Here is a 25,833-nt window from a genome sequence, read left to right as displayed (position 1 = left end):
CAATCTCCCCGGCCTTGAGAAAAAAATAAAGATCCGATCTGGCCATCCATCCTGGATTATCATCACCATGGAGTCTTCGCCCCTAATGTACGATCTACTGGGGGCAGGTCTGGAGGACGGAGAGAAAGGGAAAACCGTCAGCGATCCGATCCAGTTCCTTTCTCCTGTGGATATCTCGGGGGAAGGGAGGGTGTCGGGAAAGCTAGACTTACAGCACCGCATGAGCCGCAGGTCTTGGTCGAGCCGCTGAAGGCCGTTCCGCACTTGGGGCAGGCGTTATGCATCTTGGCGGTGTTGTTGTTGTTGTTGTTGTTCTGCAGGGACTCTGGTGTGTCCTGTAGTGTTAGTGAGATGATGCTGGCATTCCTCTTCCTATGACATAAGAAAGAAGTCAAGACAAAAGCATACAACCAACTTACAGCTTAGATGTCGATCTTGAGGTCGGCAAGGCACGGGAATTTGATGTGGATATTTATCGTGAGAAGAGATCGAATATGGCAATGATTGGGGATGGGGCAGACGCTTTGCTGACATTTATATATGGCGGCTTCTTCCCAAAGAGAAAGGCGGGGTTCCCATCGTCGCAGTGCCCGCTTCGGCTTCACCTGCTGGACTTTAGCTTCTGCACCCGAGATGGATCCCGCCGGCCCCCCTCCTCGCATACACCACTGCAAATCACGAGGGCAGCTCTGGGAGGATGACCTCGCTGATAGGCCCACGTCAGCTGGTGTGGTAAGGCAAGTGTGGACATGTATCGCGATAAGGGATTCTGGCCTCCAATCGAACATCCAGATCTCCGTTGACTCTCCAGCCGCAACGGAAGAGAGTTCTCAGATGACCGTGGCAGCAAGATGGAGAAGCAGCTCTTGCCCAGCAACCATGTATATCTACAGGTTACCTACCATCCATGCACGAAGGGTCTGGCTGATCACCTACCTTGACTAAGACAGAGCCAGATATAGAACCGAACCCGTACACCCCCGGAAGTGGAGGCGGGCCTAGTATTAGTAGTTTGGATTCTGGCCAATAAATAACGTTGGATTTGATGTTCATTAATGCCAGATATGTCCAGAGCTCGCTGTTCTACATGACCTTTCCTTCTATACTAGCTCCCGAACTCGTCTAGATGCCTTTTAAGATGATCACGATACTTAATACACCATACTCTCCATCTCTTTGTTTCGTCTGGGGCTACGTGCATTGCGCATGATCCCCGGACCCTGATAATAGTCAGCCAGTCAGCCAAGCCTATTCACCGGTAGACAGAGCACTGTGTTGGAAAGGGGAACGTCGGAAGTCGAGACTCACCCGTCACTATCTGGACCACGGCCTGTATTATGCTGATGACCATGACCACGCACCCAAACGCCACAATGGCCCAGGCCATGTACGTCTTCCAGCTCCTGGAGCTCAGCTTGATGTAGCAGAGCGGCGGCAGGATGTAGGCCAGCGCGCACGCGCTCGTGGCGCCCACCAGCTCGAACACCACGCCGAGGTCGCACGTCAGCAGGCTGATGGCCGTGGCGCTCACGACGAGGCCCGTGCTGAACAGCAGGTGCAGCTTCATGCTGAAAGGCTCCCCCGGGTAGAAGTAGTTCAGCATGACCTCGCGGCAGACGAAGGCCTCGAGCGGGAGCGTCGTGAGCATGTTCAGGCCGAAGCAGAGGCGCGCCACGTTGACCATGGTGTTGTCGCGAGCAAAGTTGTTGAGCACGTTGCCTTGCGTCTTGTCGGCGAAGATCAGGAACCCGGAGAGCGCCATGGCCATGCAGGCTACCATGGAGATACCTGTCGAGTAGTGCGTGACCCGGGCAAAGCGGTCCAGGGTGGGTGTTCTCAGGGACCCGTAAATGAGGAGGGAGTTGTGATGGCAAACAAAAGCTGCGTCGCTGTTGTTAGCCGGACGAGGATGCAACCCCAAAAGTGAAGGGCCTAGATAGCAACTGTACCGAATGATATAACCCCGATCGCTTGGAAGATGCCCGTGTTTATCGTAACCAGCTGGAAACTGAAGTCTCCCCTATCTTCGTCGGGTGCCAGCGCGCCCTGGACAATCACCGTCACGCAAATGATGCCCATGCTGATGAGGGCGAACGTGCTTGCTTTGGCCAGCTGTGGTTTGATTTCCTCTGATCAGCTTCGTAACCTCCCCCCTATTGGTAGACTGGTGGGTTTGTCTTTTGCTTGCTTGCTTACCTTGGCAATATCCCTGTACAAAGTCAAGGGAAAGCTCACGGTCATGATGAAGAAGGCGATGACGGCGCGGCGGTCCGCGAGCCACCAGATGAAGGGCATGTCGGCGAGGCCCGGCCAGATGGCCTCGAGGACGTGCGGGATGCTGTCGCCGACGACGACGCCGAACGCGACCATGCCGCCGAACGCGAAGGCCCACTGCGCGACGCTGATGGCGATGAGGCCCGCCTTGCCGAAGCAGTGCTCCACGGTGCCCTGGAAGCTGTTGGCGCCGCTCAGCTTGGAGTTGATGACGATCATGCGGATGGTCCAGTCGACGATGACGGTCAGCCCGATGAGCAGCGTCACGCCCGCCAGCAAGCCCGCCTGCTTGAAGGCGTAGGGCTGCCCGATGATGCCGGCGCCGATGATGCTGTTGGCCATGTTCATAAAGGCCGACTTGAGCCCCCGACTTGGGCCGCGCCCGCTCCGCCTCGGCCCAGGAGCTCACGTCGCCGTCCTCGTTGCCCCAGGGGCTGCTGGCCAGCGTGACCGAGGGGGCCTCGATGTCGGTCAGCAGGCGGTGGTGCGACTCGTCGCCGTGGGCGCCGCCGTCGGATTCGGAGTATAGGAGGTCGCTCTCTTCGTAGTATATATCGTCGTCGTCGTCGTCGCTGCTGTTGGAGGCGCGCCCGTGCAGGTGGCCATTGGCGGGCGCGGGGATCGAGGTCGGGGTCAGGTCGAAGCGCACCCGGTTGGGCGTCCGGGGCGAGCGCATGGCGCCGGTGGTACTGATGGCGGGTGGCACGGCCTTGCCGCTGCCGGAATGTGCTTTGAGGCCGGCGCCGTCTGCCTCGGCGGTGGCGTCGAAGAGGACGCCATCGTTCTCGTTGTCGTGGGAGGAGTGAGCCAGCAGCCCGTGCTGCTCTTCGCTGCGGTGTTGGTGTTGGCTCAGGTTCGTTGGTGCTCCCTCTCGAAGGGAGCTGGTGTTGTGGGAGTTGGCCTTGGCCATTGTATTATCGCGGTAGCATTTTGCGAAACCAACCAAATTGGGGGAGATTGTAATGGACCAGGCCGTACCCCCGAAGCAAGGAGGCGAGGAGGCGAGGAGGCGAGGAGGCGAGGAGGCGAGGAATTCGGGATTATGTGATCTGTCGTCGCGTAGATCTGACCACTCGCCCGACTATATCAATTACGAGCAGGAGTATATGCAACACCGTAGTAGCAGGTAATAAATAGGTTTTACTTAGGTAAGTAATGCGGCCTGCAGTTGGAAGTACTCGCAGCTTGGCAGGTACTTTGGAAACCCCCTTGCAGCAGTAGCGCCGATGCGCCTAAACCTGACGCGTGTTAAACCTACATACAACGTGTACATTTGTTTTTGCCTATCAGTACCTACCGGGCTACCTACTCACTTGAACAGGGGCAAACAGGGGGTTACAGGGCAAAACGGCATACCACAATGCACAGATTGAGACAGCAACGCTGAATGCGCCGGCGGGAGTGTGCATGTAAGCCTCTTGAATCGAAGTCCTATGTTCTATTACATCGTGTGCATAATCTTTAAATGGCGCTGGCGGCTCATGCGGCGGCGGCGGGCCTGGCTTTCTTCTGCCGGCCCCCTTCCAGCTTTCGTCCTCATATTCCCTGGGTATCTATACATAACACACTCCCTTCTCTTTGGCGAGTGATTGACGTGCCCTTTTGTACACGTCTGTCGTTGAAACCCCATGTCGTCCTCCTGGTTTGGACCCGAAAAGAAACCTTGGTTGTTCGCTGTTTGTGTGTGTAGGTGGCATGGCGTGTAGCCACAGCTCTATAACAATGCAACTTTTAAGCCATGATCGCGAGAATTGATGCGACGCTGAAGAACAGAACGTGGGACCCCCGAAGATGCAGCTGCTCCCCCGCCGACCCGGGCTTGGACGAGTCCGATTCAGCAGCTTTGGTGGGCCCTGGGCCGTGTCCGGTGAGGCCCACTGGGGACACTGTCGGGTTGGGCCGCGAAGAGGTCATGGTGGATGTCACGACCGCGCCGCCATCGAGCGTCGTCGTCTTCACCACAGTTACCGAAGTGGACGATGATGTCGCCGGGTCGATGGCAGGTTTGGCAGCGAACCCGATTCTTGCCTGGTCCATATCAAAGATGGTATACACGCTCTTCAGGAGGGTGCCGCCAAGCAGCCATGCCCCACGAACCACCTCCATTCCGTAGATGTTGCCAGTACAGCGGTTCTGTTCGTTGGGCGCCGAGAGGAAATCTTTGGGAGAGATCTTGAAGCTCTTTCCTCCAAAGGTGAAGCTGAGCTCGGACTTGGTGTCGCAAGGCATTGTCCACGTCACTCCGTCGTCGGCTGACGAAGCATCGGGAATGGCTCCGTACATGATCTTGGCGTCAGCCGGCGGCGCGAATGCGAATGTCGTACCGGTATCGATGTAGGCGAGCTTATCCGTGATGCCAACTGGCTTGCCGCCTACCGAGACGTCGTCGACGGTGATGGCCCAGCTGCCCTTGTTCTTGGGGTCTATGGATGTGTAAGAGATATCGCCAGTGAATTTGTCGGGGTTGGGTGCCCCAAAGGCGATTTCGCCGTCGTTGAGTCCGTCCGCGTTGCGAGAAAGCGAGACTGCAAATACGTTGGTATCGATTACTTTGGCCCCCTTCAGAGCGACCAGGAAGTTCTGCGGACCGCCGTTGCCGATCGAAAGACCCAAGATGCCGTCGAATGGGAACGATTTGAACTGCTGGGACGTGGTTTTTGCCAGTCCAAAGTCCATGGTAACCGTCATGCCGGCGATCTTGACCGTGTCAGTGACCAGGCTGCCGCTGACGGAGCCAGAGCCGTATTCGACCGAAAATGATTGACCGGAATCCTTCAGCGTGCTGGAGCCATCCGACTTGAACGTGTTGTGCATGGAGCAAGCTTCGGACGTGCATTTGGACCCCATAACCCAACTGCTACTAGCACCTGTGTCGAGAAGCATGTACATCAACGATTCGTCCGACCCGAACTTCGCTTCCACGAAGTACGAGTAATCAGTTCCATCTTGGTCGACGCCGGCGCTGTTGCTCTTCTCCGGGGGTTCGCCTTGACAATGTGGTAGTTGTTTTCCCTGCCCGCGATGGCATGGCCAGGGGCTGCAGTCCGACTGGGCAGGTGCCCGTACTTTCGGGCGAGATCCTGTGCCACGCGGCTTATCACATTGGTATGAGGCTCGTCTCGCTATATCCATGGTCAGACATGTTATCACCACGGAACATCTCAAGGAACCTACTTGTTGGCTTGATGGAGTCAACTTGAAGGTCACAAACCCCATTGGCGGGGCCCCAATGGCCCTTCTGTTGCCCACTAATCCATGCCCGGTCTCGATATCTCGCAGTTGGAAGTTCTCGTTGGTGCTGACAGCATGTTTCCACAGAAGAGGGTTAACGGCCTGAGTGTTCGAAATCCATAGTGTGAGTTGTAGTAATCCGAAGACCCAATACATGATGGTGGCTTTGATGTTGCTAGCAAGTATCCTTCATAGCAGTAGGACTTCCCGGATAGACACTCCTCTTAACAATATCGTCGAGGGGCCTGTGTCGGTGGGGGTAGGATCGAGAAGTACCAGACTCGAACACTAGGCAGTCGAAGAGGGAGGAGATCCGGGTTAGAGTATTAGCATTAAAGATTACGACGACAGCATCAGAGATGGTCGATCCGTGGAGCTACTCCACCAAAGCAACTAAGAGAGTACAAGAAAGATGAATTATAGAAAGAATGCAATGTTTCCTTTGAAATCAAGGTGATGGCAGTCCGACGCAGGCATCCACATGTATTTCAAGACAGGAGCAACGCCACAAGACACACAATTGCAGTGGGGTGAAACAAAAGCAGAGGAGAAAAGGAAGCAATCAGTAATGACGAGGCTCCTCCGGTACGGCAACTCAAACAATAAAGCAGAATTACTCGAGGACAACAACGGAAACGGCGCTGCTGAACTTGAGCGAAAGGAGGTAAGATCAAGAACTACTGATGATGGAGGAGAGCTGTATAAAGACGGCGCGTGGGCAAGTGTGGGGTGCGAGGGAAACGAGGGACTGGGACTGGGACTGGGTCGATCCCCGAAAAGCGCCTCATTGATTGACTCGGCTTCCCACAGCAGAGATTCGGAGGCTTTGGTCAGCTAGGTCAGACACTATGTATGTAGATCATGCTCAGCCCCCTGTTGTTCCTTTTGGGGTCGTATTCCCTATGCTTATGCTAATGGGTGGCAGAAATGTTGCATGCATGCTACCGTTGTTGACCCTTATCCTTGGCCTGCCAAGCTGCCTGATCGCGCCTGGCGCCGTAGCCTGGCAGGTATCATGGCTCAACCTGCTTTGTACGCGAGGGGGTTAAATGCAGTTGGACCGAATTGCATTTCACCTGGGGGTAGGAATTGGCTCGCTTTCCTCACGAATACCACCTTAACGGTCGTGTTCTGGGCGTGGCCCCTCCATGCTCTGCTCCAATCCATCTTCGTTCTTTGTGCGGAACTGAACATGGAAGGTGGAGGGCTCAGGGGTTGATATGAATTGGAGGGTAGCGCCATCTAACGAGCCCAATCAGATGACGGGTCCCCTGAGAAATACCCCGACTTGATCAACTTGACATGGTCACGGGCCTCGGGGAGGTCCTGCGTCTATCTGATGTTTTTTTCTTTGACTTTGGGCCGGAGACCGATCGTCCTAACGTTATCAGTCCTTCTCACCTGAACACTTGATTGGTCGTCAGGTTTACTCAGCTCAGCCATCACCTGCGAGATACGTAAAGAGATTTGTGGCAGGATCAAGATCGTCCATTCCAGGCATACCGTCTCCCTTCATACTTGGTAGCTCATACACCATACTAAGCTGGAAGCGATGCTGCAAGCTGGTCGTGTTGAAGCATGGCAAACATCTGCATGGGAGCCGTAAGGGTACCCACAGCATGTTGCCGCAAATTAAGAGAGCAGGGGGTCCTAGTTGGCAGCCAATTGGCCAATCCTGATTTCGGTCTGAGCCAGCCTTCACCCTGGTGTGCGGCAGGGGGGGCGCCCGCTGAAAGTTGAAAGTCGACAGTTGATTCCTGGCCCGCCAAGCGGCTCTGGCAACTTCGGGGTTAGAGTGCGCTGATCACCCTCCACAGATCGCTAGGTCTCCATATCAATGTAATTGTGCGGACGATACTCAAGTCCTAGCATCAGAAACACGATATGTACGTAGAATGGTAGAAACTGACGCGCTTGCCGCGGGAGTGGACAGGCCTCATTCCCGTAATCCGTAAAAAGAGGCACAATAGGGAGCACACTCGGGCAATCTTAAGCTGGTAATCCAGAGGAATTGCACTAGTTGTGCTAGTCGCCGGCTGATTGCAGTAGACCATCAAAATCAGCCAGCCAGTAACCCAGCCCTTGCGAACGCAAAAGGCACAGCCAATACATAGCTGGACCAGTCTGGATTGCGCGTACAAGGCTGATTTTGCTACAGCAGCTTTCGGGGCCTTGAATTGGGCGGTAGAAACAAGAACACAATTGAGACGAGTCATGAGATTCATGCCCTTCCCGCAAGTGTACGTATGCCCGGGCAGCGCAATGCGACGTCCGGAGCAGCAAACCGGCGATAAACCGGAATAGAGCTGGATCTTTGTGGGTAGCCGATGAATCTCGTAAACACCTGAAACTTACTCTGTATATACGAAAAGCTGGAATGCCGTTGAGAACGTATCTCAAAGGATGGGCTTCGCCGCTTGATGTTACCGACGCGTGGACGAGAATGCGCAAGATATCGTCATATGTGGAGTGATCCATTTGTTAACTAGCCTGCCGATGCTGAGCGGCCCACTGCCTCGCGCAAGCCAATGTTCTAGATGCCGGTGAGCCGCCATTATCCTCGGTGCTCGACGAAGACAACAAGTCATTGACTTGCAAGAATGCCTCGAAAAGCTCGCCGCTGATGAACTCCCTTGTGACCAACATTTGCAAAAAATTCCAAACGGATGTGTTCGTCCAGTGGAAGGATTGTACGATATTTAGTGTGTCGCGGAGAACCAGCGAACATTCCTGTCGCCTCTCCTCAACGTCCTGGATCCTTACGAGAATCCACTGGAGATATGTCCACCCCGAGATATCATCGTGGTGTTTGAAACACCAGGTCTTCACATCGCCCACGACTGTCTTGTAAAACCAAGGAGGCCAGGAGTCGTCCCCATTGGAAAATTCAAGTAGCCATCTAGCATGACTCCATGCATAATAATTTTTGGGGTGTCTTTCGGCGGCCACCATGACTACGTTGACGAGATCAGATCTGATGCAGTCCGGCGACTGAAGAGGCCCAGGGCTCTGGATCAGCCAACGACGATGACTCCATAGCGTGGGCGACTTGGTGTGACGGTGCAGGCGAGATGTGAGCAGGCTATCGACGAACAACTGCTCTGCTTCTAAGACCTGCTCTGGTAACGTCCCAGCCTGCAGCTGTGCGACAATGGCTTTCTTCCTGGTGTTTGCGGCTGTGAGATGCTCTGGGTCCATAAGGAGAACGACAGAGGTCGCTTTCACGGTTTCCTCCTGTGGGGGAGACGTAGGCTTCAAGAGATGCTTCGACAGAATCTCACGAGCGACAAAGAAGGCTTGTACAAGCCTGAGTTTTGGTATAGCTATGGCATTCCCATCTTGAAGGAAATGCACGCCCGGCTCGAGAGGATGGCTGCTGCCAAGCAGCTCTATTTCCAGGAGACCATGGCCAGGAGGAGGATCCAAGATGCTGGAAATATCCTGGTACACTTTGGTTGGATCCTCGGATTTGAGGTTCGACAGGATGTCACTGTCTAGAGAGCGAGACATGCTGCGGAATCATAATATCGCTGTAAGGCCAGAGCTTCATGGAAACTCCAAAGAGAAGCTATTGTGATCAATCGCGGTGTGTGTTGCGTATTGGCGGGGCAGTCGGCGAAAAAGTCATTTTTCCCTCCGACAGTAGTGGGCCATATCAGGTACCTATCCCACCAAAGCTCTCGGGCCAGTTGTAGGTAGCAATATGGTTCAAGGCCACGATTTTGCTTGAGGACAGAGCGAGCCTCCGCATCATCGTCATCACCACAACCTCACCATCCCACGCGCAACAGCACGGACTGGTGGACAACATCATGCCGTCCCTCTTACTTGTCGTGTTCCTCGTGGAGCTCGCCGTGCACCTGGTTAACACCATCGGCGCGGCCACTATCAACAACCTGGTACATCTACATGCTGCTTAGGCCCAACACGTCATACGTGGACTTTCTTTGCTGACCGTTGACACCATTCCCAGCTATGGACCCTGTACCTCATGCTGCCGACCCAGACATCGCGAGCGACGGCCGAACGAGCGAAATTGCAAAGCGAATACCTGAAGATCCGTCGCGACCTGAATGCCACGAGCAGCCAGGACGAGTTTGCGAGATGGGCAAAGTTGCGCCGGCAACATGACAAGCTGTTGGACCAGCTGGAGAAGATGAGTGCGTAGCTCCTTGGAACGCTTGCTCTGCCACACAGCTCTGAAAGACCGGATATTCTAACCCTGACGCTCTAGAAAAATCTCACGAGGGAGTCAAGACGAATTTCGACCGCACTATTGGCGTCGTCCGCTGGACCGCCACCAGAGGGCTTAAATGGTTCTTGCCTATGTGGTACTCGAAGCAGCCCATGTTCTGGCTTCCTCATGGCTGGTTCCCCTACTACGCGGAATGGGTTCTCTCCTTCCCCCGTGCGCCCTTGGGCAGCATCAGCATTGTATCGTGGCAGTTGGCCTGTAACGGGGTCATCATGTTGGCAAGCGACACCATTACAGCTATCCTGGGATTGATATTGGGGGCGAAGGTGCAGTCACGCGAGCAGCCAATGAAGGCGACGCAGGGAGCAGGCAAGCCGAAATCAGCAACGGGCTCCAAAAAGGATTCGTGACGAAAGCCAGGATTGCCATTTAGCAATACGTATCATCGGGTGAACGCATGAGAATTGCCATTACCGTCATTGCTACGCGATAGGGATACTAAAAGCAATGGAAGAATTCATAGAATGTCTCTCATCTTATTTGACGCAGAGTAGACCATGGCCGTAGCTGGAAACTCTGTAACACGATTGAGATGACTCTTGGCAGAGTACTTGGGCTCGTTCTAGGCGTCTTTTGACTTTAGCGTCTATTGAGGAAGAAGATCGCGAAAGCTTCGAAAGCGCCAGACTACATATAATTCGGCTCCCCAAACAACGACCTACCTCGTACCGCGGCTGGAAATATATATTGGGAACACAGCTCTGTCCAGTCTGTCCTTGGATAACTCAAGGCACAGGTAGGAGGGGGAAGCAGTGCTTTTGGTTCAGCGACGCGGTTCCAGTATTCTTTCGTGTTGTTTGCCGAGGGGAAAGTTGATGTGATGGTGAATAAAGATTCTGCTGAGGATGAGCACTGGCCTGGGATTTTAAAGGATTGGAAATTTGCAGTGGATAAAGCCAGCAACGGAGCCGACCAAGATCCTTTTCAGCCAATCATCCGAAAGCAAGGCTCAGCCACTTCCAGTGTGGCTAAACGGGAAAGCTTGGCTTCCAAATTTAGAAAGAATTGAGGGTCCCTTCTCGAGGTAAACCGGATGACGCCCGCTGATGGTCCCTGAAATCTAAAGGGACAACTGTCAGCCTTGCATCGTTTGGCGCCCGTTTCTGTGAGTAGGGTTTCAAGAGGACAGAGTGAACGAAAATGTTTGGTCTGTGACATCTGGACTTTGCTCATCTTTTTTTCTTCTCTCATTCTCTCGAACTACCATAAACAACAGGGCATGAAGACGGCAAGATGGCGATTCCAGTCTCTTGGGGAACGTAAGTTGGCGCCTCCACGATGTGCGCGCAAACGCTACCGTGTTCACTAACACGTTACATGGCAGTATCAAGTCCCTCCTGATCTTCTTTGGCCCTATGCTCCTGCCCAAAGCCATAGGATACTATCGCACCTTGCGCGCCGGACCAGCCGCCCAAGGACTCCAGATCCGTCGACTCTCCCCGAAAGTTGCGCGCACCCTCTATGCGCTCGCCATCACCGTCCTTGTCTACCTCGCCATCTCTTTACCCTTCTTCGCCCCCGAGAACCTTTTCGTGCGGACCCAGAGTCGCCTTCAGATTCCCACCGATGTCCTCTTCACACGCCTCACGGCTCTGCGTCCCGAGAATGCCCTGACGGAATCCGACCAGGCATTGCGGGCCAGATTCGTGAACCTTGAGAGTCGCCTGCTCTACCTCCAGTTCGGCCCAGACGTCTTGGCCGACTGCCCATTTTGCAACTCCGACGATCCGCACTCCTACTTCTACTACGCGCTCCCGGCGCTGCTGACGCCGCACCTCCTGAACCTCGTTGCGCTCTCGGCGGCGACCACAAACTGGCTCGCGGGGCGTGAGGGCCCCCGGTGGCGGACGACGGTCGTCATGACGAGCATCGTGGTCGCGGCGCTCGATGTGTACATCGTGCACAGCTACAACTACCAAGCTAATTCGCGGGCGATGCGCCTGCCGGATCTGGACCTGCATTACTGGGACATGCGGACATACCGTGCCGTGGCGCTTGCCCTCGTTAACGCCACCTTCGCGGCGCTGCTGTACCTCAGCGCGACGAACCGCGCCTTTGCCACACCGCCCGACCCGGCCGAACGGGTCGAGGCCGCCACACGCGCCCTGCTCCTCACCAAGAGCAAGCTGAACGCCGTCGGCATCATCAAGAACACTTCGATCCGCGACGAGGACCTGCGGCACCGCGTCGAGGCCTACTGGACTCACGAGGGGCGGCTGATGCGCGAGGTCATGGAGGAGCGCGAGGTCATTGAAGGGGTCAACGACGCCCTTGAGAACCGTATCAACATTGACGCCATCTCGCGCGACGCCGAATCGTATGCGACGAACATGCTGCCGCGTGCGCAAGAGGATGCGCAGGTTGTTGGTCAGCAAGTCGTTGGGTAAGACTGTTTTAGCCTAGCTGCTGTAGCAGAGAGACCTAGATTATACATTATAGACCAATACATTGCTTTAAGATCAAAACTGTATGGTATTTCATGCGCTTGGTGCCTAAACATCCATGGTGTAGCAGTTGGCTAAACCAGCTATATTGATCTCGATCAAACCCCTTAACCAAGTATCTAGCTTCATAACTCCTTCAGGGGTCACAACGACATGCAATTAAGTGGCTGTAGGTAGTCGAGGAGGACTTCATATATCCTCCCTTCATTACTTTGCAACAGCAGAAGCAGTATCGTAACTCAGGGAATTCTACAGTATCAACGAACTCAACCTAAACATGGTATTACGCGACATTCGATGCTATGCAATAGCTGTTCCCTTCGCCCCTTTGATGCTATGAGCATGCGTACATACATGCATTTCTTCCTCTAAAACGCCACTGGGATGCCAACCTCTCTCACCCCCTTTCTCTGTTTATTTCTTCATGTCATCACCAATACAATATTTTGCTGCAAGTCAAAACATGCCCTCTCTTGGGTGTATCTTCATCTAGGTTGAAAGATGCTTCCCGGACATCCAGGGAGCAAAGGGGGATGGAAGGAGATCAACAGGCTAAGTGGAATAGTCGGACGATTGCCTATTATTGCTAGCCCTGGTGATTTCCACCTTTCGTATCTGGCCTCGTCGTCGACGTTGTCCCTGTCGCTATGCTCGACGTGCTATCCTTCCTCGACGTCCCGCCCGCCGAGGCCTCCTCGACCGACCGCTCCAGGAACCCGGCCCACAGGTCCGCCAGCGACTCCTTGGCCGACGTCGGGGTGGTATCAGAAAAGAACTCGGTATTAAGGGACGGCGTACTAGGCGTCCGGTGGAACGGCGAGTTCGGCAGCCTCAGACTGTTATTGGAGGTCCCGGGGCGCGCCAGACCGGCCTGCTCTCTCTGCTCTTCGGTCCACGTCAAGAGCCCGGCGATGATTTGGAGGATCTGGAACTTCTTGGGATCGGACCGGTCAAGTGCCAAGAATTGCAAGAAATGGTTTGTCACAATTTGCCTACCAGAGTTAGCAAAAAGGGGGGTTGTCAAGGTGAGCATGAGAGACATACTTGTCAATACTGTCCTCAGGCTTCGTCTTCTTGAGGTAGCGAAGAGCTTTGGTCAAGTGGTCATTCAACACAATAGCCTCATGTCTCAGCTTGCCAATGAGTAGGTTCTTCTCCTTTACCTCCTTCTCAAAGGGCGCGGTTCGCTCCAGCTCCTTCTGCATGGTCTCCTTTCCAGCCTCGGCTTCAGACGCTCTGCTGTCGGCCTCCTTCACCAGTTTCTTCATGGCTTGGAGCTGTTCCTCGGACGACTCGACCATTTCGCGCAACTCCCGCCTCCTCGCATCTTGGATCTCCTGGAGTGCCCTCTGGAGGCTGTCCACCGCTTGCGACTGTGTATCCCGTTCGGATGCGGCACGCTCGTAGTTCTCTCGCAGGCTAGCGACCTGCTCTTCCAGGGCAGCCGTCTTGTCGGCCAAGTTCTCTCTGATGGATCGTTCTTCCATCGCGAGAACTTCCCAATCACCCATGGCATCCTTGGCGGCCTCCGCTTCTTCCCTCAGATGCTGGATTTGCCGTGCCATGTCTTCCTTCTCCTTCATCGAGTTATGTTGCGAGAGGTTGTTGCGACTCCGAAGGCTCGATAGTTCCCTGTTGGCATCTTGAAGCTCCGTCCTTAACCCCTCCATCTGTTCTTGATAGGTCTCAGTGCCCCTTTGTAGCTCTTCATTCTGGGCCTCCAGCTGTTCAACGCGCTCCTTGGCCCCTTCCAGTTCCTCTCGGTCCCGCGCGAGCTTGCTTCCCAGCGTCTCCTTCAGCTTATCGACTCGTTCTCGGAGGGATTCGTATTCCTCTTCGGCGAGTTCCTTGGCGGCCACGCTCTCTTCGAGGTCCGACTTCAGCTTCGTCGTTTCCTGGGCGTGCGTTTCCTGTATGCCTTCTAGTTGCTTTCGAAACTGCTCTACCTCGGCTCTCAGAGCCTCTCGCTCCTGCGACATGGCTTCCAGCCTGGCGCTTGTGTCGGCGCTTGGCTCTGAGCTGGCCATGGTACTCTGCGGCTCCTGGTTTTGGGAATGACCGTTTGTTATTGATGTCGCTGCCGGTGTTACTGCGTAGCCGTTTGAGGATTCTGTATCGTTGTGTGTTGGTTTCTAGAGAAAGCTGGTCAGCCAGTCCTGTCAGGGGTAGCACTCCTGCGGTTGCGGATTGCAGGGGGATCGTGACCTTACCACAGGGGAATCGGGGCCTTCGGATTGATCGTCGTCTTCTCCTACTTCTACTTGGCGCTGCTCGCCATTCGGCAGCGTGCTGTCTACAGTAGATTTCTCATCGGGGGCGTCGTCTTGCGGCTTTTGCTTATTTGCATTGTTCTTCTTCTTCTTGTTGTTCTTCTTTTTGTTGGCGGGAGCTGGACGGTTTCGAGTTAGCCTCAACAATGCTCTTGCTGCCGATGGGGAACATGCGGCGACACGGACCTGCGCCCGCCTGTTGCTGGGCTTCGGGTGGAGTCATTCTCGTGTGTGGGTGGTCGGTCTAGAACGGCAATGGACGAGTGCTACGCAGGCAGCATGGGTGCAAGCAGAATCGGTCGATATCCAGTCACAAAAAAGGAGAAGCCGTCCAAGTATTGGGAAATGGTGTTTGCGATACAGATCCCAAGGTTTGCTGTCGTCCAGAAAAGTAAAGCGGGTCGGATCTCGAAACCCACACGTAAGCCTGTTCAAGGCTCAAACTTAGCAGCTGGCGTTGGGTTGGGCCTGCGTGGTGAGCACTGGACTTGCTGGACTTGCTAGACTTACAGCGCTCATGGACGAAATTAGTTGGTGTCACCCCCGCCTGGCCTCAGTCCCTTAGCTGTGACTGTAGGCAGTCTGACTTACCTGAAAGTTACGTACATATAGGGGCGTGTCCGTTCCATGACTGGTCTGTCGGCTTCACCAAAGGCGTTGCTTTATGTCACCATGCACATATCACAGAGGGCTACCCCAGTGTAGCTAAGGACACCTAGCCCGTATACACCAACACCAACCCTCGATTGGCCGCATCAACGGCTACTCTGGGGGACTCGTATTCACTCCACCATCCCGAACTTGCGATGTGCTGCATGGGTTGTGTGTGTCTCTAGCATTGGAAGCTGAAGGGTCTAATGCAAGGTTGCGTAGAGGTATCTTTGAGACACAACTCTTGTGCAGTTGCATCTTGTCAGTCATACAGCGTCAGTAATCCGGCTTGTACGCTCGTCATTTTCACGGCAAGTAGCACAAGTGCACATGTCTATGTCGCACCAGCTATAGAGAGATACAATGTAGAGGACACACAAAGTCCAAAAGGCTACCGTACAGGCCATCTTGTCCATTGTGCGCCGTGGATACGTGAGGTCGTCTCGATGACTTATTGATGCTCAGGTGGGTAACCAGAATACCGAGCCAATCACATGACGCTGCTGGTTTTGATAGTAAAGGCGCAGAACCCAACAGCCAAGTTTTTCCCTCTCTTCTCTTCTTCACATATTTTCCCTTCACCAGCTCAAATTCTTGAAACAGCCTTGCGCATTTGCTGCGTATTGGTAGGCCGTATCATTTAGTGCAGGTCGAAGCAGACCAATTAAATGCCTTTATAATCCTGCTGTTTGCTCGACTTCGTGTCCTTGAGTACAGTGGGTTCGCTATGCGCATACATTTCGCATCGTACGTGACAAGATTGTATAGTTCTGAAGCTTCTTGATCACGACCAGAGTATGCCGAGTATTCTTCATAAGTTGCCTGCGTGCCAGAGGCTCATATATTCATTCCGTTTGATTACGCCAATTCGCTAGGACGAGGAAATGACTTCGTGGCTATGTAATTTGATGCCGACTATATCCAAGCTTCACCTATGCCTTGGACTTCTTGGACTTGCCCCCTTCTTGGCCTTGGCCTTGGTTGCCTTGGGGGTCACCACTTCTTCGGCTTCCACCTCTTCAGCCTCGGGTGCGGCTTCAATGGCCTTGGGCGCATCCTCCGCGCCTGTGACAGCAGTCGGTACCTTCAATTCCGGGGTATCAAATTCGTAGCCCAGCGCCTTCAGCTTCGCCGCCTGGTCAACGCGCTTCTTATTTGTCCTGGCCACCTTCTCTGCCCACTGTGTCTCCGTCTTTGGTTGCTTGAGCTTGTTGCCAGCCATCTTGGTGTGAGGAATAGCCTTGAAGCGCCTGTTGGATCCTGTCCAGAGACTCTCGTGGACTTGAGACTTAGGCACACGCTTCACCTTTAATATGCGTCCAAACACTATACGCGACATTGTCAGTAAGATTGATCTGTGGGTTTTTGCTGGCGGCTGGTAGCATACTCAAGTAGTTGTCCATGCTCTTAACAACATAGTCGGCCGTAGAGTCCTCTGCGAACTCAATGAATGCGTAATGCTTGCTCCTGCCCGTCTTCTTGTTGCGAGAAACTCGGAGGTTCTGTTGGAGCGATTAATTTCTATCCCGTACAAGAGTCTGGTGGCAGTGCGTCCTTACCAAAATATCTCCAAATTGGGTGAAGTAGCTCCTCAGCTGGTTTTCGAAGAAACCGTGGGGGATGTGGCCAATGTACACAACACCGGTCTCGCCCTTTTCGCCATCACTTGACTTGGCGCCCTTCTTCTTCGGGGGTGGTGCGGGTATCGTGCCGACATCGTCTCCCTCCTTGAACTCCAATGTGTCGTCGGCCTCGTCATCCTCGTCCTCGTCGCCGTCTACTCCAGCGAGCTTGAGAATTTGCTTCTCCTCTTCCTCATCCTCCTCGGAGAAGGACTGTTCATCTTCCTCGGGGCTTTGTTCGGGCTCTGGCTCTGGCTTCGACTTTGAAGCCTTGGTCGCCTTCTTCAGGGCTGAGGAGGGCTCAACGACCTTCTTCTTCTTGGGGGCTACTGGGCTTGCATCTTCGGCGGTCTCGGCGGCTGCCACAATCGTTAGTTACGGTGAGGTAGAGTGCTGGGGGGCGGGCGAACAAACCTTTGCGCTTGGGCGCAACAGCGGACTTCGGTTTGGCAGCAGGCGCTTTCGCCGCACCTATGCAAGTTGTCAGAAATATGTTATGTATGGTCTGAAACGGCACCAATAATTACCTGAGGCCTTGCGGGATCTGAGTTCTGGAGCCATTGTGGTGATTTGTCGCTATACAGAAGACCCTGACAGGAACTTTTTTATTTTTTTACTTAGCTACCTTCAAGCTTATCGCGCTGGGCGACTGATACCGAATAAATCTATACCGCCTACTTAATCCGGCAGATGTGATAGACAGCTGCCCCACCCGCTAACCTACAGCTTTGCAAGTACCATTCGCATGCTCGCTCTATCACTGTCAGGTCTTATGGATGGCGGATTCCTTCAACATTCGGGGACGAACAGTACACATTCAATCGTTCATCCCAGAGAATCCATTGCTCAGAAGCTGCCAGTTCTGAATTGCAAACTATTTCCTATTCGTGTCGTTGTGGACTGATCCCTTTTACCCCGTATTACTTCTATCCAAGGCAACCATTGAGCCATTGCAAAGCCATTACTCCTGGCCAATCAGAGTGAGCAAAGGTGCCGACTTACAAGTACAAAATCGTATCGCCAGGTTAGGTAGGAGGATACAGTCTCACCGAGCCGTTCCAACTGCGAAATCAGGATCCTGGTCATCGTTCATCCTCGACGCTTTCCCCTACCTCTTGAAAACGAGCCAACCCCAAGTGGAGGGTACCGGTGTTGCATCCTCTTTGCGCCCTTAACCCATAAAGGCTGCTTTGATAGCGATCCATCCCGTCCAAACCACACCCCAGATGGCATCGAATCAGCAAAACCTCACACATGATGAGGTTTGGGACGACAGCGCTTTGGTAGACTCCTGGAACGACGCACTGGACGAATACAAGGTACTGTGTAACCCGTGGACACTCCAACTAGGTTACTGACTGCGTCCAGAAATATCATAGCATCTATCGGCATGGCGGTAATGTTGATGAGTTACTGAAAGATGATGCAAAGTGCGTGCCCCTTGACTCGAATAAGAGCTTCATCATCCCTTGGGCATCATAACTGACAGGATGATTATCAAGAGCCACTGTGGCTTCGGATGACAAGCCCGAAGTTAATGACTCCGGCTTGCAACAATCCACGTCTGCGGTAGAGCCGATGCAGGTACAGGATGACAAGAATACGCGGGTGAGTTGCGACAGATTCAGTGGGATGGAGGCTCCCGCGAAGATCAATAAAGCTTGGCACGATAACGTTTCTGACATCCTGGAGAAGAATGTCGACGAGGCTGCTCCGACCGCTCCGACCGCTCAGCCCAGCGCAACATCGACAAGCCGTCCGGAAGGTATTCCAGCGCCGTTTCTAGGCTCAGGTAAGGGTTAAAGAATACTTCGCCCCCTCTACCTATGTATTTGCACAAACTGCACACATGGTAGGGCCCCAGGGTTTGCATTCGGCTAACTCGGCTCCAGTACAGGATGAGGGTCTGAAGAAGCTGATGATGTCCTGGTACTACGCTGGCTATTACACTGGGCTCTACGAAGGCCAGAAACAACAACCGCAACATCAGTAATTTGGTGAGCCTGGGCAGAGCTCGGATGGGCTTTGGCTTTTTTGATCGACCAACAGACCCGAGATCCGAAACGCGACACGTTGCAGAAACAGATAACAGCGATAGCGTCTGAATCTTTCCCTCTCGATCTTCATCAGGCTAACTCTTCTCCGCCACCGGCTTCACGACGCTACCGGATGCGGGATGAAGAATGATTTAATGAGTCCGTGATGGATTAACTCTTTCTATAACGAAGTATCAACGGCTCACTGCCCATTAACAATCTGTAATGTGGCTATAGATAGCCTTCTAAGACGCCAAGTTGCACGCATTTCGGGAGCATGGCGCCGGGGAGGCTCAGCGGAGTCAATCCACGAGCGGATGGCTATTGACCGAGGGATAGGCCCTAGTACTGAAGCCGACAGACTGAGTTGGCATGAATGTATACTATCACATCCATCAGCTGTTTTTGAGCACCCCGCCGACGGGTATCCATTGCAGAGGCCTCCGCGCGTTGTAGAACGAAATGGAAGCAGAGCCACTATTTCTCCAGCAGGTGACAGGCGTGAACAGCATTAAACATGAGATTCAGAGATGCCAAGACGAGATGGGAATGACGAAGGCCATGCACTTGGGGGAGGGATGTGCTGCAAATTACTGGACCGGACAACAAGGGACAGACACCAGACAGAGCTTGACTGCAACAAAGTTAAGACAGGGCCCCGGGAAAGGATGATGAACGGATCGAAACATGAGACAGCGATAGACAGGATGACGGGTCTACTGGCAACTGGACGGGTGAAAGACATGCGGCTAAGGAGATTGGGGTTCGCCCCGGGTGCCGGAGCAGACATGCTACCCCTACCCCTGACAACGTTTCTACTCAGGTCTTGGCGTCGAAACGCGAAATGGCGGATGGATAGCCCAATCGGAACAGCTTGGCACTTGTCAGGCGGTAAAAACGGCACAAGGACTTCGCAGCAGAGTTGCATCCATTAATTACGTTTCCAGGTCTACGTGCTGTGCCTAGCTGTGCCTAGTGACGACAAATTGCACGATATCACCGTACCCGAGCGCTGCCAAGTGCAGATAGTCGACTTGCAATAATGGGTCCGGAGTTTCCACCATAAACGTGCGCAGGAAACGGTCCAGATTACTTAGTATTAACAACATGGATGCGTATAAGCTTAAAGTCGCTGAGACCAATCCAACTCCCGCTCGCTACCCGGCGGATGGGCCTAAGCCGTTCGTTCTCTTGGACGATGTGCAACACTCGGGGGATGGCTCGACACTGATGAAGGCCGCAGCAGAGTCAGACGGCGGATGGCGGCGAATGAGTTCGAGCGATGTGTATATTGTCAGGGCTTGTCGCCGACTGACAGTCTTGTTCGTCTGAAGTAATTGCAACTGACCCCATGGCTGCCGTCTGGATGCAGTATTTGCCGTCCAGCAATTTAGATTCAGAGGCCAGGAAGTGGTATTTTCCGACTATACTTGGCCGCTAGAGCCCGGCGCGGTATAGCCTGAGCAGGACTGGCCAGTATTGACCAGGGGCATGGACGGCAACCCAACAAGCTAGCAGGGGTGCCAAAACACCACGCGAGACGTTTCTGTCACATCCGACCTCCTGCGCCAACCGGAAGCGGCAATATCAGGCCTGCGAAGAGCCGCAACGAGCGTCCAGGGACGTCGCACCCCCTTCGTCTAGGGCACTTGGCGTGGAGCAACCCAATGACGGCGAGCGCTGAGAACAGCGTCTTCTCCGCCCAAAAAGGTTGCCTTTGATCGGACGCCCCTCCACCCGAATAGACGACCCATGCTGGTGCTTGGCAATCGTGAAGGCAAAGGTCCTGTTTCGAGACCTGCTCCTGCTCCTGGGCCGGGATGGCAAGACCCTGGCTCGGCTGCGACGGAGCAGCGTCCTTCAGGCTGCGCATCCGTCATGCTGTGATATAAGCAGGTGCCGCTGCTCACTCTTTTGGGAATCCTGCTCTTGTCTTTGTGGGTTCATCCTCTCATACTACTATTTCCATTCTACAGTTGTGAGTTCGCTCTTTTTGCAACACTTCTTCCGTTCATTTCCAACGTATTACTTCTCCACGAGCAGCGCTCGCCTTCTTACGGATCCCGCGCCAGTTCTGAGAATCACGGCCCTATTTCGAGCAATCTATAAAACAAAGAAAAAACCAACAAACAACCATCCCACCGAAACGGCGACTTAGACAGTCACCAGTAATACTAGTTCATCATGAAGTTCTCAGCAGCTCTGTCCCTGGCCATTGCGCCCCTGGCTCTCGCAAAGGCCGTCAACAACGTCTACCCCGCGCGGAGAATGGAACACAAGGGTGCTGCTAAGGGTGCCGCTGGTGGTGCTCTCGCTGGTGTTGCCGCGGGTGCGGGCGGCGCTGCCGTCATCAACGCCGGCGCCGGCGGAGTCACGCAGATCATCCTCATCTGGGCCAACCCCGGTGGCGGTGCTGCCACTACCACCATGAACCAGCAGGTCACCGTCACTCAGACCGTGACCGCCGGTGCGCCTCCCGCCGGTACGGCACCGCCTGGCGCTGCTGCTACTCACACCGTACGTTTTTTACTCCTTCCACTCGCGGTCCCATTTCTGATGCTAACGTTCCGCAGGTCACTGTCGGTGGCGCCGCTGGTCTCGTATATACCCCTGCCGAGGTCAAGGCTAAGAAGGGTGACATGGTTATCTTCACCTTCATGGCCGCAAACCACACTGCTACGCAGTCCACCTTCGACAAGCCCTGCGACGCTATGCCCGGTGGTATGGACTCTGGCTTCCAGCCCAACGCCAACAACACCGTCAACCCTCCCCCTCAGGTCGCCATGCAAGTTATGGTCGAGACTCCTCTCTGTAAGTCACCAGTCCGCCTGCCCTTGAGTACCAGGTACATCGAGAGAATGACTACTAACCATCTACCAAAACAGGGTTCTACTGCCGCCAGTCCACTCACTGCGGCAAGGGCATGACCTTCTCCATCAACCCTACCGCTGAGAAGTCCCAGGCTATCTTCCAGTCCAAGGCTATTGCTCAGAAGGGTACCGGTGCGCCCAGCGCCATTGTTGGAGGAGGTGCTGCCAACGGCACCGCTCCTGCCGCTCCCCCGGCTGCCGCCCCGCCCCCGGCCAAGGGCGGCGCTGCCCCTCCTGCTACCGGTGGCGCTGCTGCCGGCGGCATGGTCCAGGGCATCGGTCAGCTCACCCCCGGCGCCGGCCAGTGCATCTGCGCCGTTACCTGCGCCCCTGGCTCGTTCCCCGCCGTCGCCGCGCAAGGCATCGGTGCCTTCGGTGGCGTGCCCGGTGGCATGCCCATCGAGATGGCCGAGGCATAAATGTACTCTCTCACACAACGTGCGATACCTAATTCTGCAGCTATATTTGTATTTGCATGGGGGAGGTTTTTCTTTGTCCGGGGAATGAGTGGAGGGTTAGGGCGTGGCTATAACGAAATGATATCCTGATATTTCTTCCTTCTTGATCTCACATACACACGCACACACATCATCATGTTGGTTAAAGTTCCTAGACAAGAGAGTCCTTCATATGGGGCGTGAAGGGTGATGATGGGTTAACGTTTTTTCTCTACTTTATATATTACGCTCGATAGAAGCCGCGAACGGGGCCTTCTTGAGTTTCCTCTCCACGGGTACTGGAGGGGGACGGGTGGCTCTCCCTATATGACTGGGTCGTATATCCTGTTTTTTAAAACCTAAAAATGATTACCACAATTAATAAGTTTTGAGGCTTCTCTCCGTGCTTGTTGTCGTTATCTAGTGATGCTTTATCTGCTCAACCATGTTTTCCGTATACTTTATTTCGTTACGCTGACTCGCTACAATGCTACCTACCTTTACTAAACTGAAACCTGTCAGACTGGGAGGGCGGCCGGGCCGGCTTCACCTTCGAAATGGATTGGGTTGACTTGCTACACCAGAGGTTGCTGTAGAGAGCTTTGGGATATATCCTTACAAATCATCTAACATCGAATCTGGGTCTTAGGCAGGAGGACAAATTGATACACATGACTTTCCAGAACTCTGAGATACGACTTTACAGGCAAGTAATGCGAGACCAAGTACTACTGAACAGACTTCGGGCAGGTCAATGGCCAATTAAGTATATATAGCAGTATGTAAAGAAGCGAATACGGGGGTTTTCAAGTGCTTTCATCACTTTATCTACCTTTCCGGCTAGGCAACCATTAAGGGGTATCGTGACTTTCCCAGGTGCCATACAGGCGCCAATGTCACCGCGAAGGTTTATGCACTGTATTGCATTATCGTGGTCCCGTATCAGGCAGTATTAGGGAGTTGTAAACACATTCACAATGAGCAAGATTGCAGATTGGATTTTTGTGGTTGGTATAATACTGGTCCCCATGTTTCAGCTGGGGCGATGCTCGCGGAAGCAATGGATAAGATGATTGTTTGCGTAAATTTATTAATATCGGACTCGAGATGCTCTCCCTATCAGCTAGGTGCTTTTCTGTACCCCTGCCTACATCATCTTGACTCTCGCCATTGTAGAAATCATAGTTATGCAAAACATCGCAACGCCGTGTATCCATGCGGTAGGACGGAACGAGTGGTGGCGCCGGGCACTTGGCTTGCTGCTGCCGTCTCGGTTCTGCTCTCATTTCGATTCTTGCTTTTTCGCATCGGCTATCGTGGAAAGAAACGAGGATCAGTATTCAGGCTTGACGGCGAGAGACGGGGAATAGCGTGTTCTGGTGGAAACTTACCAGCAGCCTGCTTCTGACGCATCAGCTCGGCGACCTTGTCCTTGTCACGCTGCATCTCGGAGCCGGTCTTTGAGTTCTTTGACTTCTGTAGTCCCCGAATGGCGTGTCAGTGATGCTCCAGAGTCCAGGCAAGTCAACAGCAATCACACATGGTTAGCACGAATTGACATGCGTCTAGGAAGGAGGACAGGGCTGTCTATGTCCTGTCCTGTCCTGTCCCGTCCTCGAGGGCCGACAGCTGGGGTGGTCGCGCGCGGTTGCGAAACCGCATGGCTATTGCTTCTTCCCCAGTCGGCTGAGATAGATAGGATGGAGAAAGAGGAAGGGGGGAAAGGTAAAGCAAAAGCCAAGATCACCAATCTGTAAGACCTACCTGTGCGGCTTGGGTTTTGAGGTTCTTCTCACGCGCCTTCTCACGCTGGTTACCGCGAGCCATGTTTTCTGGGTTGCAGTGCTAGGACAAAATAGATACTTGCGTTGTTGCACAATGCTAAGCGCTCAGGGCAGACGAGAATAGATCGTGGTCGAAGCAAGCCAGGCGGGGTTTGGCAAATTGCAGAATCACGGGGTTTCCTTCTTCTGGAGGTGTTCTTTCTTGGGTTTGGTAAGGTTTCGTTGGTTAGGAACGAAGGAAATCGGTCAGACGCTCTGGCCTGGGTCGTCAGATCGGATCGGAAAGGGATGGAATGGATGGGCTTCGGAGGCTGTGCTGGACCAAAACGATTGCTTGCTGTTGCCACCACAGCCAATCAATTTTTTCCTTCTTCTTCTGTGTTTTTTTAACCGCCTGGAAACCCAGGGAACCTATGGGATTTAGGCGCGGTCGCGTATGTTTCTCCAGTGTAAGTGGTCTCGATAGGCCTAGGCCCAACTCGCCTACAAAGAACCCCCGAGGAATGAATCAGCATCGGCAGTCTGCTACATGTGTTGAACAGGTAGGACCGGCGTTACGGGGACGACTCGCTGCACACGCTCCCGTCTCGTCTGGGTTCGCATCTTATGTTGTCGGTTGTTTATTTTGGGATTGATAGATTTGAAGGGGTGAGTGGCGTTACAGTCCGGCAGGTTCAGAATGGTGGTGAGCATTGGTGCAAAGTAGCTGGTTAATGAAGGAGCACCCACATGCGTCGGGCCTTTCTATTCGATGCAACATATCAGAAGCACATATTCTCCTCCAAATCATTTGCGTATTGGATTTAATTGCTTCTTCCTCATGACTCTCGCTCGTGTAATACAATTGTATCAGATCGCGGTCCTGTCGGGGTTGCCAAATGCTCTGCAAATGCAAGCCACGCATGATCCTGAAAACCTGTGCGGCAGAAGAAGGGCGTTTCTCATTCAAATAATAAGTTCTGCCGCATCGCAGCAAGACGGCGATAAGGAATCTCTGGGTTCGGCAAGCAGAACGATGAGGGCCTGGTGGGAACTGGCCATAATCTAAAGGACGCTGAAACAAAGATCGTTGAAGCCGCTTGCCTCGACAGCCAATCGAAGGCCAGTCGGCTAGAGCTCGCGAAATGCCTTGGCATCAAGCCTTCAACGGGCCCGAGCACGATTGGACGACATTGCTCGCGCCAACTCAGAGCCTCCGCTGTCACCTCATGCGTTCCTCCCACGATCTGCTACCAGCCCAGGGTCTATATGGGGCAAAAGATGATTGTCATGGCGAATAGATTAACTTGTAACGACCTAACGCAGCCGCCGCCACCCACTCACTATGGCCACCTTCTTAACACGAGCGGGACAAACAGACGAGGGGCCTCCAGGATGAGGACGAGGATCCTACCCGGACAGCCGGGCGTCCTCCAGACAGAACTACTCCAGAGAGCGTTTGCTTGATGCTAGAAAGATGCCTTTCATGCTTGAGGGTCATCATTCCATCTCGGGCAGGGAGAACCATTGGCTGGAAACGACTGGCCAAGTCGAAACATTGCTCTGTTGAAACGGGGTCACCAAGCCGAACTTCTTTTTTAGAATCGAAGAGAGCTCCCCCCTGGCTTCGACTGGTGTACCACAAGTGTGCCCATATAGGATTGGATTGTTCATCATCTAGACCCGAATCTCCACCAAGCCTATTCAATGGACCTTCTTTGATCTCTTTAAAACAACGAGGTGCGCCGGGTCACCAAGATTCTCCTTGTCTTCTTGCTCTGAGCCGAGATAGCTTCATTGTTCCCGCAGGAGACAATCATAAGGACATTGCCTTGACATGTCTTTCCTGCCCACTTTCCTATAAGTTTCACTGGTGAAAACAACCTCGCTGCTACGCTCTACCTCTCCTTCCAACAAACCACCTACTACTCCTTCTCACGTTCTTTTACGCCCTCGGCATAATTCACTTCTATACCAGTT

The 25,833-nt window shown here is 53.7% G+C and overlaps 11 protein-coding genes across 11 annotated transcripts; 4 read left to right on the top strand and 7 right to left on the bottom strand.

Annotated features, from left to right (window-relative positions):
- Positions 1-1,252: 1,252 nt before the first annotated feature.
- Positions 1,253-3,184, bottom strand: PG998_009780 (Vacuolar amino acid transporter 2; the record flags this gene model as incomplete). The annotated part of the gene is made up of 4 exons (XM_066876596.1): positions 1,253-1,881; positions 1,950-2,112; positions 2,197-2,631; positions 2,684-3,184. The coding sequence occupies 4 exons, from the start codon at positions 3,182-3,184 to the stop codon at positions 1,253-1,255; spliced, it is 1,728 nt and encodes a 575-aa protein (XP_066728752.1).
- An 821-nt stretch (positions 3,185-4,005) lies between these two features.
- PG998_009779 (uncharacterized protein) lies at positions 4,006-5,661 on the bottom strand (the record flags this gene model as incomplete). Its single annotated transcript, XM_066876595.1, has 3 exons — positions 4,006-5,261; positions 5,324-5,396; positions 5,449-5,661. 3 exons carry the CDS (start codon positions 5,659-5,661, stop codon positions 4,006-4,008), a joined length of 1,542 nt encoding a protein of 513 aa, XP_066728751.1.
- Positions 5,662-7,986: 2,325 nt separating this feature from the next.
- On the bottom strand, positions 7,987-9,015 carry PG998_009778 (uncharacterized protein; the record flags this gene model as incomplete). Its single annotated transcript, XM_066876594.1, has 1 exon — positions 7,987-9,015. The coding sequence occupies one exon, from the start codon at positions 9,013-9,015 to the stop codon at positions 7,987-7,989; it is 1,029 nt and encodes a 342-aa protein (XP_066728750.1).
- A 302-nt stretch (positions 9,016-9,317) lies between these two features.
- Positions 9,318-10,110, top strand: PG998_009777 (GET complex subunit g.t1.c1; the record flags this gene model as incomplete). Its single annotated transcript, XM_066876593.1, has 3 exons — positions 9,318-9,404; positions 9,479-9,665; positions 9,740-10,110. 3 exons carry the CDS (start codon positions 9,318-9,320, stop codon positions 10,108-10,110), a joined length of 645 nt encoding a protein of 214 aa, XP_066728749.1.
- An 883-nt stretch (positions 10,111-10,993) lies between these two features.
- Positions 10,994-12,147, top strand: PG998_009776 (uncharacterized protein; the record flags this gene model as incomplete). Its single annotated transcript, XM_066876592.1, has 2 exons — positions 10,994-11,019; positions 11,085-12,147. The coding sequence occupies 2 exons, from the start codon at positions 10,994-10,996 to the stop codon at positions 12,145-12,147; spliced, it is 1,089 nt and encodes a 362-aa protein (XP_066728748.1).
- Positions 12,148-12,790: 643 nt separating this feature from the next.
- On the bottom strand, positions 12,791-14,697 carry PG998_009775 (uncharacterized protein; the record flags this gene model as incomplete). Its single annotated transcript, XM_066876591.1, has 4 exons — positions 12,791-13,196; positions 13,249-14,336; positions 14,415-14,593; positions 14,661-14,697. 4 exons carry the CDS (start codon positions 14,695-14,697, stop codon positions 12,791-12,793), a joined length of 1,710 nt encoding a protein of 569 aa, XP_066728747.1.
- A 1,356-nt stretch (positions 14,698-16,053) lies between these two features.
- On the bottom strand, positions 16,054-17,308 carry PG998_009774 (uncharacterized protein; the record flags this gene model as incomplete). Its single annotated transcript, XM_066876590.1, has 5 exons — positions 16,054-16,451; positions 16,513-16,627; positions 16,685-17,106; positions 17,162-17,218; positions 17,275-17,308. The coding sequence occupies 5 exons, from the start codon at positions 17,306-17,308 to the stop codon at positions 16,054-16,056; spliced, it is 1,026 nt and encodes a 341-aa protein (XP_066728746.1).
- A 665-nt stretch (positions 17,309-17,973) lies between these two features.
- Positions 17,974-18,740, top strand: PG998_009773 (uncharacterized protein; the record flags this gene model as incomplete). The annotated part of the gene is made up of 4 exons (XM_066876589.1): positions 17,974-18,066; positions 18,116-18,177; positions 18,250-18,539; positions 18,604-18,740. 4 exons carry the CDS (start codon positions 17,974-17,976, stop codon positions 18,738-18,740), a joined length of 582 nt encoding a protein of 193 aa, XP_066728745.1.
- Positions 18,741-20,423: 1,683 nt separating this feature from the next.
- Positions 20,424-20,663, bottom strand: PG998_009772 (uncharacterized protein; the record flags this gene model as incomplete). The annotated part of the gene is made up of 1 exon (XM_066876588.1): positions 20,424-20,663. One exon carries the CDS (start codon positions 20,661-20,663, stop codon positions 20,424-20,426), a length of 240 nt encoding a protein of 79 aa, XP_066728744.1.
- Positions 20,664-20,967: 304 nt separating this feature from the next.
- On the top strand, positions 20,968-22,072 carry PG998_009771 (GTP cyclohydrolase URC1; the record flags this gene model as incomplete). The annotated part of the gene is made up of 3 exons (XM_066876587.1): positions 20,968-21,300; positions 21,357-21,594; positions 21,669-22,072. 3 exons carry the CDS (start codon positions 20,968-20,970, stop codon positions 22,070-22,072), a joined length of 975 nt encoding a protein of 324 aa, XP_066728743.1.
- A 1,329-nt stretch (positions 22,073-23,401) lies between these two features.
- Positions 23,402-23,917, bottom strand: PG998_009770 (uncharacterized protein; the record flags this gene model as incomplete). Its single annotated transcript, XM_066876586.1, has 2 exons — positions 23,402-23,566; positions 23,855-23,917. 2 exons carry the CDS (start codon positions 23,915-23,917, stop codon positions 23,402-23,404), a joined length of 228 nt encoding a protein of 75 aa, XP_066728742.1.
- Positions 23,918-25,833: the final 1,916 nt, after the last annotated feature.

The sequence above is a fragment of the Apiospora kogelbergensis genome (genome assembly GCF_038363985.1).
Source record: "Apiospora kogelbergensis strain CBS 113332 chromosome Unknown utg000006l_segment0_segment0, whole genome shotgun sequence".
In the NCBI taxonomy this organism is placed as follows: domain Eukaryota; kingdom Fungi; phylum Ascomycota; class Sordariomycetes; order Amphisphaeriales; family Apiosporaceae; genus Apiospora; species Apiospora kogelbergensis.
The sequence above is the reverse complement of the archived record's forward strand: the minus strand, read 5'-3'. Positions and strand labels throughout refer to the sequence as shown.